This window comes from Parasteatoda tepidariorum, chromosome 3 (genome assembly GCF_043381705.1).
Source record: "Parasteatoda tepidariorum isolate YZ-2023 chromosome 3, CAS_Ptep_4.0, whole genome shotgun sequence".
In the NCBI taxonomy this organism is placed as follows: domain Eukaryota; kingdom Metazoa; phylum Arthropoda; class Arachnida; order Araneae; family Theridiidae; genus Parasteatoda; species Parasteatoda tepidariorum.
Genome location: NC_092206.1, coordinates 79406205 through 79419293, shown reverse-complemented (window position 1 = coordinate 79419293; position 13089 = coordinate 79406205). Strand labels below are relative to the sequence as shown.

Genomic DNA, 13089 nt, shown 5'->3' with positions numbered 1-13089 from the left:
TTTTTTAATTCCTTTTAATATTTATCCATTTTATTATTCATATTATTTATTCTTTAATTTAATTTAATATTTTTATACTATATTGAAATGAGCAGGAATGAAGCGTGGCTCCCTATTTTTATAACTATTTTTTCAATGATCTATTTTTTTAGAAAATTTTAATTTCATTTGAAATAAATTCTTAACATAAAATAAAGAAACTATATTAAATAGGTATCAAATTGTTCATTTTTACCTCAAAAAGGAATTATTGGTATTTTCTTAATAATTGGTAGTTAATGGGAAAGATTTATTGATACTTTTCTTTTACCAATACTTTTTAAGTTGTACAAAATTTTAAGATAAATTACAATGGTTTTAACATGGAAAAATTAAACATTATATGTTAATATCACAAATTATTTGTTATGAAAGCATCACTTATTTAGTAGAAGCTTAAAAATTTTAATTTTCCTAAAAAAATTATTTTTTATTATGATTTTGATAAAATTACTGATTTTGCTAGTACGATATTTAATAAGTGGTTTTGAAATCGATATCTGTATTCCCTGGTAAGGTTTTATAGTCTCTTTAAACAGTAATTGTTTACTAAAAGATTTCATTTTTTTTCCTGACATTAAAATAACTTTCTATTAAAAAAAATAATAATAATCTATTACTAATTTTAAGTTTGAGGGAACTTATTTATATATTTTTTTTCTTATAATTTTTATTATTTTACTATTGATTTTTACTGCTGTACTTCTGATTTTTTAAATATAAAAATGTATTAAAAAATTATATGTAAAATGGCTGCTACTTAATGTCAAGTCATCAATTCGAATCTTTTGCTTTGACAGTAATATTATGTTTTGAGAGTGTAATGTATAAATTTATTTATATTAATTACGTATCAATTTATTATTTTTATTACTATTCCGCTTTGTATCTCATAGTTATTTTTCCAACAACTTACATATAAATTTTATAAACATGAGTTGGGTTCACGCTAGTTACTAAAATCATATGCATGGGCTACAAATTTCTCCTCTTTAAATATGTTTAGAATTTACAAAATAGTAAAAAAAAATTGTTTTTTTGTATCGAATTTTATGCAATTAAAAAATTGCTGTCCTAATTTTATTGTTCTACATGTGGTATGGAATTTAAATGGATTAACTGAAAGTGTCTGACACAAAAAATTTTAAATTTAAATCTTGAAATTTCAAGTTTGCTTTATGTTTGTACTATGCTTTGCATTAATGTACTAACAGCATAAATATTCATAAATAATATATTAACTCAATATTTTGCTAGTTCTTACTTTTTCTGTTTTCCTCATTTATTTATTTATTTGGTTACAGCTTTTTAATCACTATGTTGAATCTATTACTAATATTTTATCTTTTTTTTTCATTTAATTTTACTAAATAATATCTTTATAGGGTAAAGAATCTAATTAGTTTTAGAGTGTTATAGGTAGTAGTAAAAACTTTTTTGACGTGTACCATAACATGAATTATGTAATTGTAACATTTGATTTTTTTCTACCATATTAAGTTTTTGGATCTCTAAATGACTACCTAGGGGGTCCTATTGGACCACTAAATTTTCATTGCTGGTGTGAACCCTAAACATGAGTGTTTCTTGACTTGTATGTATTAAGAAGTTTAACTATTAATATTTAATGGACAGTTTCTTTTTCTTTCACATGTTTTAGTCCTTTTTCTCTTATTGCCTTTTTTGCATTTGCAACAAGAGGCTGAAATAAGCTCATTTTCTTGATTATCTAAACGAAGAAAAAAAAAACTCTCACCCTGCATACATAAAAACAAAACTAATGCAATGCAGTGTAAAATAATTCAAGTATGTAATAATATCAATTCATGTGGCTCTTTTGTTAAGCTTTAAGGTTTTCAAAAAACCTATTTACTTTTAAAAATTATTTACTTTTGAGAATAATTTATTTTTAAAAATGATTGACTTTTATGAAAAATGTTATTATATTTTATTTCAGGAAAAGTTTTTAAGATTATTTATTTTTATTCCAGAAAGCAATGGGAAAAGCTATTAGAATATTACTGTCTAAAGAAACCATCTTACCCCGATTGTATTTTTGCCAACATTTAAATTTAAGTCAGTGTGTTTTTACAGAACTAGAAAAAGAGGTATGCTGAAAAAATGAATGCATTATATTTTCATTAAATAGCATAATAATAATTTTGAAACTTCATATACATAATTTTGTCAAATCGAATTGTTTTCTATATGAAGTAGTAATTCAATACTATACATTTTTGCCAATTCCAATTGTTTGCTGTTTTAAAGGATTTTAGCTGAATTTATTTTGGCAGAGAAATGTTATTGTCATATTAAGTAAACAATTTTATGAAATTTTTGGGAGCAAATAAAACTAATAATATTATTAATACATAATATTTTAAAACAATATGATAGTTATTATATCAAGTTTTTGATGAAAATAAGTTTTCGGTGATAAACCCAGCTTTTCACATAAATATTTTAAATTTTTATTCTTGAGTTCTTAATGAGATTGCAGGATTTGCTTCTAACATGAATATTTAAATGTTTAGTTATTATTTATATATATTGTTCTGTTGCAATATCACCATATTTTGGGAGGTTTTAGATTGTTTCGCTATTATTTTTATTTCTTAATGAATAACATATAAAATAAAATTCCCTCAATTGAAAGATCCCCCCTTTTTTGCATTGAAACAAGTTTAGTTCTAAAGTATATTGGTATAAAATTTGTTCTTAATTATTTTGTTTCATTATCATTCCAACTTAATATACAGTATTGCTTAAGTTCTTATTTAACTGTTAGATACTGTAGCGTATCTNACATGTTAACTCGACTCTATGTCAGGGTACCTTTTCATAGATGACGGTTGACATGGCCGAATACTCCTCTCCCCACAGATACTATAAATAACGCTAGTTGAATAATATTGCCAGATAGTTTAGTAATATTGTGTAACCATATTTCCTTATAATATTAACATAATAATTATTCTTTATTTTAATTGCACATTTTGACTAGAAACAGTTTTATCTAAATCTTATTATAAAAATGAATATAACTTATTTACTGTTTAATAATAGCAAAATGGTTAAGTTGCATATGGTTTTCCGTTTATATTTCATGAAATGTTACATAAAAGGTAGTATTACAATATTACTTTATAATAAAAGAATTCCAATTTTAATTTTTAGCATTTAATTTGGAATAAAAATCAAATCATAGCAATAGTGGAGAGTTATATGAAGAAAGGTATCTAAATTAATATTACAAGTAAATGTCTTTAAATAAGGAATTAATATGATATGAAATTTTTAGCTAATGTTAATTAAGGAACCATACCAATTTTCTAGGCAGTAATGAAATAAAGAAAATAAAAAGTTTTTTCCAAAATTCATTATAGAGCATGTTTATTTAGTATGCAAGTTAATTAAGGAACTATCAATGAATATTTTATTAAATTAATATTTTTTATGGAATAAATCTTTAAATTTATTAGATAAAATGCAAAAACATGAAATTCACAACTGTGCAAATTTTTATGCTTCAACTTATACTGAAAAAAAAAAAAACTTTGAAAATGTTTATGGAGCATATTACAAATGAATGAAATTATGAAACAAATTGGGTAATCTTTGTCTCTAACAGACGAACTTTTAATATTTCTTACATCATTATTACACTTTTTCTTCCAACTTATGAAAAAATTAAAGAAAAATATTAGTTGAGTTAATAAAATAAAATTTATTTACTTTTATGTTAGGATCTGTTTTCCTGTCTTTGTTTTAGTTTAGCACTAATACTCTAAAAGTAATATGTTTTATTACAGCAAGAAATATAAAATCTAATGTTTTTTTTTTTTTTTTTTTTTTTTTTTTTTTTTTTTTTTTTTTNTTTTTTTTTTTTTTTTGTCTGTTTTTCTGGTCAATTTTCTCGACAAAGTTTGTTTTTATTTTTTTTTTTCAAAATAGTTTGTTTAATAAAATTTGTTTGCAATAATTAATTAAAAAAATTTTTTTTTATAGTTCTTAGTGATTGTATACAATTCTTTATCCCATCCTCTGAGAACATTTGTAAGAATTCCTGTGACTGGAGAAGGATATTCTATTAGGCAGTTGACCAAACGGAGAAGGTCAGTGCCTGCTCAAGTATGTTGAATCTGAAATCAATCGTAATTAATTAATTTCTTTCATCAGTGTTGTACCATTTATAACTTTTGTTTATATTTTTATAACTTTTTTAGTGCAAGTATGTATGTTTGTAATTAAAGTCCTTCTTGTTTGATGAACACATTTCATTAATGCTGTTAGAAAAGCAGCTTCACTTTTATTTCATTGAAAGTAATAAAGAAAATAAATTTGGGATTGTTAGTGCTGATTAGTTTGCATTGAAAATACTCTTTATTTCTTAAAAACGTTAAATTTTAGAATTGTACAAAAAAAATTTTTTTTAAATAAGTGAGCATGTTTATTATTTTTTTCTTTTATTTTTTATTTATTTATTTTTTTAGGTTAATATTATTTTTGGTTTAGTGCTGCAAAAGTTTAAAAAAAATGAGTCTTGTTTGATTATATTTTTCAAAAATTCAAGTGTAAAAAATTATTCATATGATAATAGGATCATTTCTAGATATATAATATATATAAACAGTTCTTTTTATTGAGCTGTGATGCACTGAGTCATCATTGTAAGGAATTGGGAATCTACCCTTGCCGTGGTTTGAAGCCCACTCAGCTTTAGACTGACAGGCATTAGTTTGTTTAGGAAGTAAAAGTAGCTGAGGTACAATGCTGACCATATTACTACCGTCATGCCATTGGTCTCAAAATTGTGGAGCTTCAACCTCCAGGGACCCCTACAAGCCACAAATTGGCTGTTGTGGGAGTCCTTTTACTCTTTAATTGGATTTATTCTCTTTAAGTTGTATGTAATTGCTTAGTAATTTATGATATGTTCAATAACCTTTTTAAATCTTACTCAGAATACTTTTATGTTCAAAATGCAACTCTAAATATTCGGATGATTAATTTTTTGGTAAAAGTTTTATAATTAAAAAAATATATGCTTATTTTGTCATGAATTATGTGTTTACATTTTATTTGTTTTTTGATAGGTTCTCCCTATACCTCCATCAATTATCAGTCTACCTGAAAGATCTAGTTTAGCTGTGAATGAATTAGTATTTCCCATTTCACTGCCACCTATAGGTTTCTCTATATACGGAATAAAGCTATTAGATGGTTAGTATTTAATGATTTTTTCTTGATTGTAAATAGTAATTAAAAGCTAGTAAATATCGTGACACCTTAATTATTCTGAGTAATTGAAATGGAACCTATATTGGCATTGAACCTACAATAAAAAATATTTAGACATTATAGGTAATTTATATTTTAATTGATTTTCATCAATAATTAACAGTTTTTTTTATAATAATGCTATGTACTATTGAACATTTAAGAAATGTTTTTGGCCAATATATATAAAGTTATTTCGTTTTAAAATTAATTGCATTATTGCCTTAAATTGTGGTACTCCTTCTAAGAATCAACCATCATTTGCACAAAGCAATATTTCCTTCGGAATCTTTAGCTAATTTCATTGATTTTCATTGTTGTTTTCAATAATTTATATTCCATTTTTAAGCTTCGTAAGGCATTCTTCACATTCCATTGGCTCTACAATATTAGTTTTTTTTACGGATTAATGTAACATGCCTTATTGCAGAAGATCCATGATAATAAACTAAATTTCCGTTATAAACATACAAGCAATCATGAAGGGGAAAAAAAACCTGCAACGAATGAAACAACGAAAATTACAACTTTCAGATTTCTTTAGATAAACTAAAGCAGCATACTTCAACTAACAAAACATTTATTTGTTACCTGATTCATTCTATATAGTTATACAGTGCACTGAATATTTTTTAAAGGCTTCATGCATAGTTGAATTATTATTACAACATGTTGTGGAAATTGAGAAAAAAACTAAGTGTACTTGATTTAAAAAGAAACTTCTGTACAAAATTTGTTTTGCAGAAGTATTTGGAATAAAAAGGTTTGAATGATCACAATTTTATTGCATTGTTAAAAATTTTTAGTTCATTCTATTTCATTTCATTAAATTTTCATTTTATTTCATTACTATTTTTGTTTAAATTTTGAAAATTAGTTTTTGTCATACCAGTGTAATAAATGTTTATAATATAATAAATATAATAGCTGTATATTAATTTTTGTTTGAAAAAAATATTGATAGGTTTTAAGGAACTAGAAAGCTATTTGAAATAGAAAATATTTTTTAAATTTATTTTCTTTATTTAATTAAGAGTTATATAAAAAAAATTAATGACTATATTATAGTATCATCTGCAAAATACATTTATCTTATTTTATTTTTGTTTTAATAATTATTAGCTTTTTAATTATTCAATAGTTATGCATTTTATTTCAGAACAAAAACAACTTTCATTGATCTTATATTCAATATCCTGACATGACAAATATTTTGCATTTTATTTTATTTCTGAAATACATAAATAAATTTAAATGCTTTTACAACATTTTGCTATTTGATTTACCTAATCGTTATATTTGATGAAATATTCTGGGATTTAATTATTGTTTTAAAATAAAATGGTAAATCTCAAAAGTTATTTAGATGGTAGCTGTTCGTAATATTTATTGCTTTTGTAAATAAATCTGATGTATAATGAAAAAAATTATACACCTTAGCATGTACATATAACCTAGCTTGATTATAAATCTTAATTTTTTAGCTGTTTTGGTTTTTGCATTTATGCCTCTTTTAAACATTTGAAGGTATCTATATCTTTTAAATATCCTACACTTTTTAACTTAACAAGATAAGAATTTAGAAAGGTTGTAATTAATTTATTTCTTTAAATCCAAAGTATTTTAATCATGTTATAGATACTATCAAGCAACAAAGGGAAATCCTTCAGTTGTAAACATGATTTTTTAATCTGTACATAAAAAACTAGTAATGTATTATAATAATTTAAATATTTAGATTATCAACCATCAGATGATATTGGAAGTGAACGTCTATCAACTCCTGTTCAAGATGCAACTATTCAAAATGAGGTAAGAAAATGAGCTTTTCAATCATAATTTGTGAATTATGTTAATAATGTCTGTCGTAATGTTTATAGTCAGTGTGCTTTAGGACATTTAATGTTTGAAGCAATGTTTATCATCTATTTTGGGAATTATGTTAACTAATAATTAACAGAATGTAGCATAATTTGTGAATTATGTTAATTAATGCATGTAGTAATGTTTATAGTCAGTGTGCATTATGATTTATCATCTATGTTATTTATAGTCTGTTATTTACAGTAATTTTGAGTAGATAGGCCGTGGTCAATCTGTGTTTAAAAGTTCGCCCTTTTACAATGTGTGGCAAAGAATTCCTTTTCCCAGAGCGATAATTTTGCGATCGCGGTGAAATTTATTCAGAGACGAATTTTTGCAGAAAATTTTCCTAAATTACGAATCTATTTCGTAATGTTTGCTCAGAAAACTTTTTGTTGCTGTTATTATTAAAATATTGAGTGATAAAAGAAGTTAAAATTTTGAAAGTGACTGTACATGATTTTATAAGAAATTTAACTGTCATATATTTTTGAATATTATTTTGACTTTCATGTATTTTTGCATGTTTTTTTTTATTATTATCAAGAAACGACTGTTTCTCAATTGCACAATTTATGCATTTTTTCATCAACTGCATCAAATTAATCCACACTTTATTTTTTATTTAATATGAGCTATAAAATGTCTTTTATGCTATGAAAATAATATTTTGAGTTATGAACATAATAAATCACTTATTTATTTTTAATTTTTTTTCAGAACTTTCAACTTATTATTGATGGTTACTCAGGTCTTCTTAAAGAAATCATTCTTCTCAAAAGTGATGTTAGAGTTCCAATTAAGCAGTCCTTTTATTTCTATGAAGGAATGCCGGGCTATAGGATCGAAAGAGCTTCGGGGGCTTATGCATTTAATCCTCAGCATGACACTGCCTATCCATTGGCTGATAATATTACCTATAGGTTATTTAAAGTAAATCTTTTTGTAAAAAATTATCATTATCAAAGATTTGTATTATGTTACTAGTTTTATATTCTTTGGAGTGTAATTTATTTTCTCTTTAAACATTATTTTAAAACTATATAAACACTTTACAAAGTTAGTGGTTAAACACTTAATATAGTTGTGAAAAAATAGTCTAATTAACACTGTGTTAATTTTCCAATGACCTTTTCAGGTGGCTTGTTTTCAAATTAATTTTTTTTCTTCTTTTTATAAAAAGAATTTATTGTTAAAATTAAATGTGTGTCTACACTGGGTGTTTTAAAGTTTGGCCGACAGAGGATGAAATTTTACTATTAAACATATTGTTTCAAAAAGCTTTGAGTGAAGGGAAGGTTTTACAAAAGACCATGCAAGTTTCAGCATCACATTGGAAAGCAGCTACAGAATATACTACAAATTTGATAACTACCAAAAGCTTTGTTTGCTAAGCTATTAAAAAAGTTGCTTGTAATAGCTAATCTGATATTGGGCAGTTTACAGCTATGTAAAAATAATTCCTGAATGCTCTCAAACATACTAGATATTTGATGTTAGTGACGCCAAAGTGACAACACATGTCTCACAAACTACTGTTTTAAGGTGCCCTCATCTGAATATCACACAGATTAAGATATGTATAGCATGCAAATGCTTATACCTCAAATGTCAACTCTTTGTATCCTCTAAATTAAGAGCCTGCATGCTTTTTTCATAATTTTTTCGACGTGGTTTGGTGATCTGATGAGTTTTAATGAATTTCATCATCTCCGTGAATATGTCCGTCAAATTTTGGAAAACTCGGTGCACAGAAATAACTTTTAAAAGGGTTTAACCCAGACATAAATAAATTTTAAAATTAATATTTATGTCTGTTTTTTAAATATAGAAACTATGACTAAATCTTTTCTTCAAAAAAAAAGTCTAATTAGTTGAGAAAGTCTAATTAGTTGATAAAAAAGTAATATTTTGCAGGGCCCACTTGTTGAAGAAGTACATCAATATTATGCTCCTTGGATTAGTCAGATTATTCGCTTATACAAAGCACAGAATTATGTCGAGTTTGATTGGGTAGTTGGTCCTATCCCAGTTCAGTAAGTGTTTTCTTTCATTTTACGAATATGTTGTAAATCCTTTATCTAACTGCTAATTTCAAATTTAATTCAATCTATTTATAAAATAGTTTTTTTTTTTTAAATTTAGTTGATTCTGCATATTTATGATGAAATTTAATTTATTTATGATTTAATCTCTTGTTGTTTAATGCAAGTTTTGTTCTTTCTTTTACTAAAGACACTTTAAATTTCCTTTTTACTTTAGTGACCACATTGGGCGAGAAATTATAACCAGATTTGATACAAATCTTAGAAATAATAAAGTATTTTATACAGATTCTAATAGTAGACAGACTATGAAGAGAACGTAAGTTAAACTGAATTGAATTTTTCTGTTCTAAAAGAAAACATTTTATAAGTTTATTGTATACATATTATGGCTTATTTTTTAACTATTATGCGTTTATTATAACTTTTAGAAAAGAAATGTTTATGCTTTGATTGTAACTTTTAGCTAAGAAATATTTATGAAATGTAAAAACATGCATTGTAAGGTGTAACCTTTCTAAAATAATCTTTCTTTCTATGTGAAATAAATGCTAGTTAGTATCATCTATTTTTTTCTAGAAATTATGTTTTCTTTGCATTACACAGTGATTCTCGTTCATTCTATTTTGACCTATCCCCACTTATTTCTAGAGTATTACTCCCTCTTTCAAAAATTCAGAACGTAAATACTTTTTTTTTAGATTATTTAAACAAGTTTTTTTTTTAATTAAGCTGTAAAAGCATAAAAAATTTTGATATTGACCAATGCTTTGATATTTTTTTTCTATGTTTGCAAATAAATTAAAGAAAAGGGAGTTTTAAAAATATTAAAATTATTTTAAATAGTATTGATAATATAATGGTCAATGTGTTATTAGTCATTTTTAGTTCTATGGGGTACCAGTGATTTATTATTATTCTTGGATCCATGGGGTAAAGCTGCAAAAATTCACTAAGGAGGTTTTCATTTCAATGTTCAATCTTTTTTTTTTCTTCCTAAAAATTTGTAAACAGTAGAAAAGCATGAATCCCAAAATTAAGTAGGCACTTATGAGAACTATACTCTGATGTCTCTTTTTGCTTTTCTAGAACTTATCAACTCTTTGGCTGATGTTTCTTTAAATAGTCCTTAGCTTGAAAATTTATTTTACTGAACAATAGTGGGAAAAAATATGAGGTTGAAAGTGCATTGTTAAATCAGAAATATAGTAGCTTTTGTTATAATCTCAACAAATCTTAAAAATGGCTAACAAATTTTTTAAAATTTTTAGCATAAGTTTGTCTTGAAATATAAAAGATTTCTTGTAAAATTTGAAATACAGTTATATTACCAAGGAGGCACTAAACAAGAATCTTGAATAATATTTACCTGTTCATTTTGTTAGATTTTTAGGAATAGATAGTTATCTTCAGCTTCATAGAAATTTTATTGTTGATTTTGAGAAGTTAACTTTCTATTGTAAAAATATGTATCTTTTAAACATTTTTATTAATTTATTTTTAGTCGTGATCATCAAGATACTTTTCCTTGGAATATTACTGAAAGAATCGCTGGAAACTATTATCCCGTAACATCATGGATATACATGCAGGCAAGTTTTGCGATTTCAAAGGCATTCTCAGATTTTTACAAATATATTTAAGTTTCAGAGTTTTACAAATATATTTTATATCATCTTACTTTTAAGAAAATAAGAATTTTTCCTCAGTTCCTTAGCCCTATAAAATTTCTCTGTTTGACTCTTTTTTGCATTTTATATATATATATATATATATATATATAAAGTGATTAAGGAAGTATGGGGAAAGAATTTAAACATTTAATTAAGTCATATTTTAAAGTTTTACTATAACTGTATTACTTTTGTACAGACATGAATTGCAACATTTATGAGAGTTTTGATTGTGATCTTAAAAAAATATGTCTGCAGTTTTGCCATATAGAATATTCCATAGCTCTGACATTAAATGAAGTTTCTGGAAAAATATTTAATATGACGTAATTGATAAACTAATTCTTATTAAAGAACAAAACAGTAACAGTATCTCAAAGATTTGCAAACTTTAAAAATAGGGGGAAAATTTGCATAAAATTACTTTTTATGCTGAGAAAGAAATATATGTGCAATGAATAATAGCAAAAGTATAGAATTACAAATTAGTTACAAATACAATTAATTTTGTTGTTTCTGTCTAAATACAATAAATTTATCTTGTTCTAAAAGTGTTTTAAAGTAGAAAAAATTCATTTTAAAAGTACTTACATATAGTTAGCAAATCAGATTGCTGTAAACTGGACATTGATTTGGTTTGTGTTCTTAATTTAATGAAGTATATTACCTTGTAATTAAGTAATTATTTTTGCATCATTTGTAACTTATGAGATGTAAGTTATTTAATTACACAGTTGAACCCAGTTATAGTGAACTGTCTACGGATTCAGAATTAAGTGCAATCCGAATTCATTAAAAAATTATTTTCTTAGCACATGACAATAGTATTGTTAGAAATAATGATAACAATAGTTGATAATTTGTTTTGAAATCATAAAGCAATTAAATAGATGATAATGAATTTTTACGTTCTATGGAAGAATTTAGTGATTTTCGGTTGAGTATGATTCTAAGTTGGTTTGTTCATCAATTAGTAGAGAACATAGTTATTTCTAGTCATTAATTTTTGCCGAAAAAAAATTCAAAATATTTAAAGTTGATTTCATTCCCGAGATAAAGGTGAAAGGGTAAAAAGAGGGATATGCTGCTTTAACAACTTGTCCATCCTAGTTTAAGAGCAAAAAGCATGCAGGAGGAAAATTTAACAAGATGTATAGAATTGCTAACATTTGCAATCGCAACTCCTACATATTTAAATTTGGAGAAATAAAGAAAAAAATCAAATACACTTTAAACAGATTACCAATTTTGCAACTGTTCACTTTAACCCTTTCGTGACAGGAAGCGTGCTTACCGCTGAGGCCGGCAGTCTCTCTCACGTGTGTCTCTCCAGGGCCGGAGGGTTTTTTGCTGTAAAGCTTAAATCCATGAAATTACCGAAATATCAACGTGTTGTTTAATATTGTGCTGTAGAGTATTTAAATAACATATGCTTTATATATATTTCTATGGATATTTTATTAACTCAAGTTATTTACATTATGCATTTAATAACATTTAACATAACATATCTGAAAACTAAATATATTACTTGAAGTTCTTTTTTAGTATGAAAAATTTTAAAACAGGGATCTACAAGATCTGACTATCCACTATAAACTAAACTTAAAATCGAAAGTAGTAAAAAAAAAAACCTCCCCTGCTTACTGTAAACAAATACCACGTGCGAATTTAAAGAGCCATCATAAAACATTCCTTCCTCCTCCATTCCTTACCCCTAAAAACCACGTGAATGTACTCTCATCTTGAGTAGAAGGTCAAATCAACATGTATCTGATACCATATGGACACGCAATGCCATCTTATGGAAGAAATTTTATTTTTGAAAACGTTCCGAAACACTGGCACAAATGAGTGACAACCGGGGGGTAGAAGGGACTCGAAAACGCTCTGGCACGCGGGTGTGTCAGCCGGAAGTGAGCGCATTTCTTGCTGGCATGTATATGTGACAGTCGGCCCAAAAGGGTTAAGCGTATAAAATCACATTAGTTAAATGGGAGTTCAGAAGAGACCACTTTAAAAGTTCACTACAACCAAGTACTCACTATATCCCTGGTTCATTACAGTGTGGTTTAACTGTACTAATAACCTATTACAAAAAGGACCCTTGTTGCGCTTTAGTGTAAATATATTATGGTTATTGAAAATTGTAAGTGTATTTTTTAAATAAATGCCATATTTTAATAATT

The 13089-nt window shown here is 25.6% G+C and overlaps 1 protein-coding gene across 4 annotated transcripts in view; it reads left to right on the top strand.

Annotated features, from left to right (window-relative positions):
• LOC107448633 (lysosomal alpha-mannosidase) overlaps nucleotides 1–13089 on the top strand; it is a 74705-nt gene that overhangs the window by 52783 nt on the left and 8833 nt on the right. For all 4 annotated transcript variants that reach the window (XM_043053903.2, XM_043053904.2, XM_071178881.1 and 1 more), the window contains exons 14-21: nucleotides 2031–2147; nucleotides 4048–4170; nucleotides 5136–5262; nucleotides 7058–7131; nucleotides 7903–8115; nucleotides 9100–9218; nucleotides 9445–9546; nucleotides 10732–10819. In XM_043053903.2, coding sequence (XP_042909837.1) covers nucleotides 2031–2147; nucleotides 4048–4170; nucleotides 5136–5262; nucleotides 7058–7131; nucleotides 7903–8115; nucleotides 9100–9218; nucleotides 9445–9546; nucleotides 10732–10819 — 963 coding nt within the window. The remainder of the gene's footprint in view (nucleotides 1–2030; nucleotides 2148–4047; nucleotides 4171–5135; nucleotides 5263–7057; nucleotides 7132–7902; nucleotides 8116–9099; nucleotides 9219–9444; nucleotides 9547–10731; nucleotides 10820–13089) is intronic.